Source organism: Athene noctua, chromosome 6 (genome assembly GCF_965140245.1).
Source record: "Athene noctua chromosome 6, bAthNoc1.hap1.1, whole genome shotgun sequence".
Classification (NCBI taxonomy): Eukaryota; Metazoa; Chordata; class Aves; order Strigiformes; family Strigidae; genus Athene; species Athene noctua.
In genome coordinates, this window is record NC_134042.1 from 35,660,628 (window position 1) to 35,667,049 (window position 6,422).

The 6,422-nt window shown below is 42.1% G+C and overlaps 1 protein-coding gene across 1 annotated transcript; it reads left to right on the forward strand.

Annotated features, from left to right (window-relative positions):
* The first annotated feature begins 1,523 nt into the window (after window positions 1-1,523).
* Window positions 1,524-5,836, forward strand: LYSET (lysosomal enzyme trafficking factor). The gene is made up of 2 exons (XM_074909248.1): window positions 1,524-1,689; window positions 3,709-5,836. The coding sequence occupies exon 2, from the start codon at window positions 3,725-3,727 to the stop codon at window positions 4,118-4,120; it is 396 nt and encodes a 131-aa protein (XP_074765349.1). The 5' UTR covers window positions 1,524-1,689; window positions 3,709-3,724; the 3' UTR covers window positions 4,121-5,836.
* The last annotated feature ends 586 nt before the right edge of the window (window positions 5,837-6,422 follow it).

Consider the following 6,422-nt stretch of genomic DNA (forward strand, 5'->3'; position numbering starts at 1 on the left):
TATAGCAATTCATTTTACATATAATGCTATACAGTTACTGAATTCTTTTAACTAGCACAGGAAGTATGTGTTAAACAGTTACTGAATTTGGACAAATATTGAAATACCTTCTGCACAAGCAAATTTTCCAAATGTCATTGCAAGGCACATCAGTGAACTGTACGTAACTGATCAAATCAGATTTTGTCAATTTATATGATCTTCTGGCTTGAAGATTTTTCTGTGTAACATATTCCCTAATAATTGAATTCAATGGAAACATGTCTGTAAGACATATTTATGTATAAACACGTACTGTTTTTTAAGTACATATACATCAGTTACTGAAGACTGTTGCACAACATAATAGTGTCATTGGTATTTCCCTCAATGCATCTCACCTAGAACACAACCAACTACCAAAACACAACTGTTTTGAGTTTCCCCTCTAGAGTGTGGAACAAAGAAATTAACTCAACAGTAAAGTTTTTTACTGTTAAGCAGGTATTCTTTATTAGCAGCGCTGGGGTCACCCTGGGGATTCTCTTGGCTCCCCCAAGTAGTAAGGGACATCAGTTTACATACATAAAAATAATACTTATTAGTTAGATTTCCTGGGAAGGGTTGTTTTATGATAATGAGTTCTCAGAAGCCATTTACATTAAGTTGACACCCCTCTGAGCATGCATCCTAAATTCTACTGGGGGTCTTTGGTGGTTGAGAGAATCAATAGTCTTCTTCACAGTGTTTGCTAGCTGACCTTCTTTCCAGAGCATGTGCTTTCAAGTAAAGTCCAGATGTCTTTTGCCTAAATCAGCAAAAAAACATGCTTCTCGTTACAGGGTCTCTGTACCCTTTTGAGTCCCTCCTATCTTAGTTTGCACATTGCAGGAACTGTCCCAAGTGCCCACTGAAGATCTTGAGTCTCGGTTATTAATGATTTACATAGGAAGCTTAACGATCTCTTACCTAAACAGACAAAGCCTAGGGAAACGGGGAGTCTTGGGGAAACAAAGATACAAATGAAACAAAACACAAGCAAAGCTTTCTTATATCACAGTTTAGTCCTAATCAAGGACTGTCATGAATCCATTTGTCTGAGCTCTTGTAAGTGCCTGCGCAATTATAACAAACGCAATTGAACGGGTAGCGCGGGAAAAGGTGAGCATTGCCTCAGGCCACTGGGGCACGGGCCCAGCCGCCAGGGCACGCTGGAGGCCGTCGCTCCGCGCTGCGGCTATGCCTGAACTCGGCCTCTCCTCTACCGCCCCAGGAAGCGGCACTGGCACTGAAACGACGGCGGCGGCTCGGAGCCGGCAACCACAACCGCGCCGGCTGTAGCCGGAGGACGAATAAGGGAGACGAGCAGCGACACGGGAACGCCGCCATTTTGGGCGAGGCCAAGCACGCCACAGAGGGGCGCGCGCCCGGGCCAAGATGGCCGCCGGCCAACCCGCCCCGCCCGGGCCGGCCCCGCCCCGCCCCGCCCCGCCCCGGCTCGGATGCAGACGGGCGCGCACCGGAAGCGGTTCTCCCCATGCCGGAAGTGCCGCGGTTCCGGAGCGGTGGCCGGGCGGCGATGGCAGCGGCCCGGCAGCGGCGCGGCGGGCCGGCGGCACCCTCCGCCTCCCGGCGCGGCGACGCGGGCTGAGGGGAGCGGGCCGCCTGCTGCCGCCGCCCTCCCGCTCCCTCCTTCTCCGCTGGAGGAAGGTAAGGGGCTGCCGGTGTCGGTGAAGGAGCTCTGGCGGCGGAGCGCTTCTCGCCTGGAGCGGGGGTCTGAGCGCTGCAGGCGTTGCCAGCGGCCGGTTTGCGCGGCCTGTTGCGGGAGGAGAGCCTCGAAACACCCGCGGAATGGGGGTGGGCGACTGTGATAACCATCGCGGGTATCTCCTCAAGCTGCAAGTAAAAATAGTGTCTCGAAACGGAAAATAACAATGAGAAAACTCTGAGCGTTATTTCTGCCTCTTTCGCTGTAACCCAGAACTAAGGCTTCTCTTCTGGCTACTGTTGCCTAACAAAGGCAGGATTAAAACCAGCTAATGTTTACTTTCTTAAATCTCCTGCAATTTTAATAGTGTTTGTGCTTTCAATATGTGCTTGACTTCTGAAGATTGATTTTCTCGTGTTAGCCATCTCTAAAATGCCTAACTACTGGAAAAAAACGGGCAGCGACTTAGCTATTGGGTAAACTTGAACTCTGGAACTTAAGTTTTTATCCAGTAGACTAACAACTTCTTACATAAATTTTTCAGTTGCCCTCCTACAAGTATTAAAGGGAAACATGCCGTTAAGTTATGTAGAAGAATAAGGTAAACAACAAATTGCTGTCACAGACATAAGTAAGGGCACTTGGTATTTACTGTCACTATGTGTGTGACTCTTAGCTACCATAAATGCAGTAGTGTGAGGGCCAGAAGAACATCAGGACTACCCTGATCAGATTCTGTCAGGTCAGGATTGAGGATGTCCTTCAGCTATGGAAAACCAGGAAGTCTTTTTAGATTGCTTACCAGACAAATTAGTCTGGCTTTAGGAAGGGGCAATTAGAAAGGTATAATGATTATTTTTTTATCATTATGGTAAACTCTCTCATACTTCCATTAATAATTGTTCTTCTGTATGCAGATAACATCCTTAAATAAGCATTTCTGCCTAGTATTTTTAAAGTCTGATGTATTTTCTTAAAACAGTACTGCATAAATTGATTTCACTCCACTCTTAAAAAAAGATAGGAAATGTAAAGCCCCAGCAGTCTGAAGAAGCATGTTTGTTGGGAGAACTCTAACCAGCTGCAGTGAAGCAGTGATTCTCCCAGCCCTGCACAAGGGCTCTTTTCAGGGAAGGTGGTGATGACTTCTTGGTTTGAGTGGAGGTACTTCAGCTAGAGGGTTTGTAACTGGTTTGTAGAATGTTTCAAGTCACGTAGGCCCATACGGCCAGCCAGAGATCTTAAAGCAGCTAAAGGCAAGCCCAGTAGTGTCTGTGGTGCTTCAGTAATTTGTGCTGCTTCTGAAAATGCGGCTTGACTGGTGTCTGGTTTGTTTTGCACAGAGTCAGTTACTAGTACAGGTGTTCAATTCCTTTCCTCCAGAAGGCACGCTGCAGCTGTTCAGAGGTAGAGCAGAAATACTCTCTTAGGTGCAAGTAATACGCTTATAGTATCTTCATGTGTGCAAATGGGTACAAATACATGCCATGTGTCTTTTCATGTTCAAATTGAAAACGTCCTTTTATATGGTTCATAGATGGGCACTCATCTGTAGCTTAATAAAACTGGATGTTGCTACACTGCAAACAAGCAGTGATGCTCCTGTTACTGGCTGGCTAGCAGCGTGTTTGTCTTGCAGACATCAGAGAACTTTACAAACTTTCTGTATTTACAGAAAGTCTTATCTCCACCCTGTGGCTAGAGGCACTGATGGTGGATGGAGTAAGTTATCCAATTCATGACTTCTGTTTTATCACTCAGTACTTCACTTTAGCCTCCTATAACTTTGATAGCTAGGAGACGCTAAACTAGCCAGAGCCATTACATTAGCCTGTTGCTGGCATAGTAGTATGATTTTCTCTGATGTAGAGAGAACTCAGGTCTTCAGAAATGGCTGCGTGTGCTGCTTTTACTAATGTGTAATGACAAGTTATAAAAAGTTAACTTAGGAAAACCAAGATTCATCTGTGGCCCCACTTTCTCCAAGCTGTACTGAAGGTGAATGTTGCCTTTTGTTCCAGGTGCAGAGCATGGAGAATGATGAACTTCCGCCAGAGGATGGGATGGATTGGTGTGGGGTTGTACTTGTTAGCAAGTGCTGCAGCTTTTTATTACGTCTTTGAAATCAATGAGACTTATAACAAACTAGCACTGGAGCACATTCAGCAACACCCCAAGGAACCACAGGAAGGAACCACATGGACGCACTCCTTAAAAGTACGACTGCTATCCTTGCCTTTTTGGCTGTGGACTATAATATTTTTAATACCATATTTACAGATGTTCTTGTTCCTCTATTCCTGTACAAGAGCTGACCCCAAAACTGTTGGGTATTGCATCATTCCTATCTGCTTGGCTGTTATTTGCAATCGTCATCAAACATTTGTGAAGGCCTCTAATCAGATCAGTAGATTACAACTGATTGACACTTAGCTCAATTTCTAGTTTCTGTAGCTGTTTTGAAGCAATTGCATATGCCTGATCTAATCACAAGACTGAAGTTCTGAGTGAAGGCTGGAAAGAGCCATTTCTTTCAAACTGTTAAGCAATGAAGAGAGTGACTGTTTTCTATTTAAAAAAAAAAAAAGTAACTACAAAGGTTTTTAAATATGGGTTTGTCAGAATGGCCAGAGTGGGAGAGCCCTATGTGACACTTGATGGAAGTATTCCTCATTTTGCCTTAATGATGCAAAATTGCAACACTCCATCTGAAACGTCCTGTGGGAAAATAAGTTTCTGGTCCATGACTTTACTCCTCAGTGCAAAAAAGTGATTTCCTATGTTTTCCCTTGAAGTAAAAATCAGTGAAAAGGTACTTCTTTTGTGGTAAATGTAAAAGGAAGAAAAATCAGAACATGATTATAAAAGCTGCACTTAATACAATTCTTTGCTTTTTCTTTATTTTTAAGTAGTATCTATATCAGTGTTTGTTTCTAACAAAGTTTTTTAAAAAATAAATTTAGATATAAATACAGGAAGCAAAGAATAAAGTTTGTGCAAACCTTTAACGGGGCAAAGGTAATTTTTTTTTTTTTTTCCTGTGGTAGCATACTGTTTTTCATTGACCACAAAAGTACCATGTAGTGAGGAGTGGCATGGGCCTGGAAGTTGTGCTTTAAACTCTTTACCTACGATGTTGAAAGCAGCTTATGCTGTCATTGTAGTCTGCACAAAACTTTATTTGCATTTCCTTCTCCTATCTGTAGAAATGTCCTTTGATAAAATTACAAGTGATTGGAATTTACTACCGTTACAACTTCACTCTGAACATGATGCAAAACCATGTTCTGGAAGCACCGATGTATTAGGTAAACTTTGAATTTGGGAAAGTTAACTGGAATTAGGCTGAGGGGATGCTACAGACAAGTTGTAAGACAGATAACCACGTTTCTTCCAGAAATTAGAAGATACCTTTTTATTTTTGCAATGAATGCAAATTTCTTCAGTCGTGCTGAAATTCCACTGAGATTTCTTACCATAGTTTCAACCTCTATTTTGGCATAGCATTTAATTCTAACTACTGGATTGTGAGTTTTGAATAATACTGAACCTGTTCTTTCTTGTCTTTTTTTATTTCTTTTTAGAAGAACTAAATTTTTGAGCCAGCCATGATGATCAGTAGGCCCAAAACGATTATGAACTAAACTCCTCGATGATAATTTCAATTGTATGTGATTGTCAGTACCTAATCATAACAAATGTTAATCCATTTCTGACTACTTTTAAGGGAATCCTGGAGAATATCAGCTTTTTCTTGCTTTAGAAAAAGAACACTATTTTCAGTGTTGCTGTGTTTAAGCATGGCAGTTACAACACCTTAAACTTTCTGTTTGCATTTGGAGATGTTTTGAGACACTGGTTTCAGATGCCAGCATTGGTGCTAGGACCTGGAAACAATGTAGCCTTTACAAGAAAGTTTTAAGTTCTAAGTGCAATATGAAAAGGAGGGAGCTGCCATCTTAGTATGCTGGAGTAGGAATAAAGTATAAACTCTTGAGTTGTAGTATCTTGGGGAGTCAGAGCTTTTAAATTGTGTTGTTTCCTAACTTTAAAAATCACCATGCTATTTATCTATAAAATAAAAACTTTTCAATGTTTGTAAACAGAAGTCTGTTAATGCAGATGCATATCAATGCCTTTTTTTTTTTTGCATATGTTTGTTGCTAGGTAGCAGTCCTAGCAGTCAGCTGCTCCTGTTTACTATCCTGTTCTTCCTTCAGTGTATATGTTTGGTTGATCTTTTTTGTTGTCCTTTTATGATCTGTGTCCTAATTACATGTCTGTAGCCTGAAGTTTTGGGGCTGGATGGATGGAACTTAATCCCTTTGTCATTTCTCTACCTTTGTGTAACAGGGAGATACCTCTGGCTGGACTATGTTGTTAACTTGATACTGTACTTTTTAAAATTAGTAGTTGTGTCTAGATGGAGTTATTTAAAGAACAACATAAGAGGAAGCATCAAAAATAGAAAATTATAGGGAGAACTGCCTAAGTTTCTATTGTGCAAGCATGTGGCCATTAGCAAATTCATCAGCATGCCTGATGTGATGAGCCAAGCTGTCTGGATGTGGAGCATGTGCTGGGCACAGTGGTGACTTAGAGAACAGAGGTTTGTGTTTGTAGACTTTTCCCTCAGAAGCTTGTTCTTGGATTAAAGCTGTTGACAAGTGTGAGCTTTACAATTAACTTCCGAAAGACACACAATCTAATTCAAGCAAATGCTATTTCTGTAAGG

What these genes read in the sequence shown, in the direction of transcription:
- LYSET (XM_074909248.1), top strand. Translation starts at nt 3,725, where the DNA reads ATGATGAACTTCCGCCAGAGGATGGGATGGATTGGTGTGGGGTTGTAC.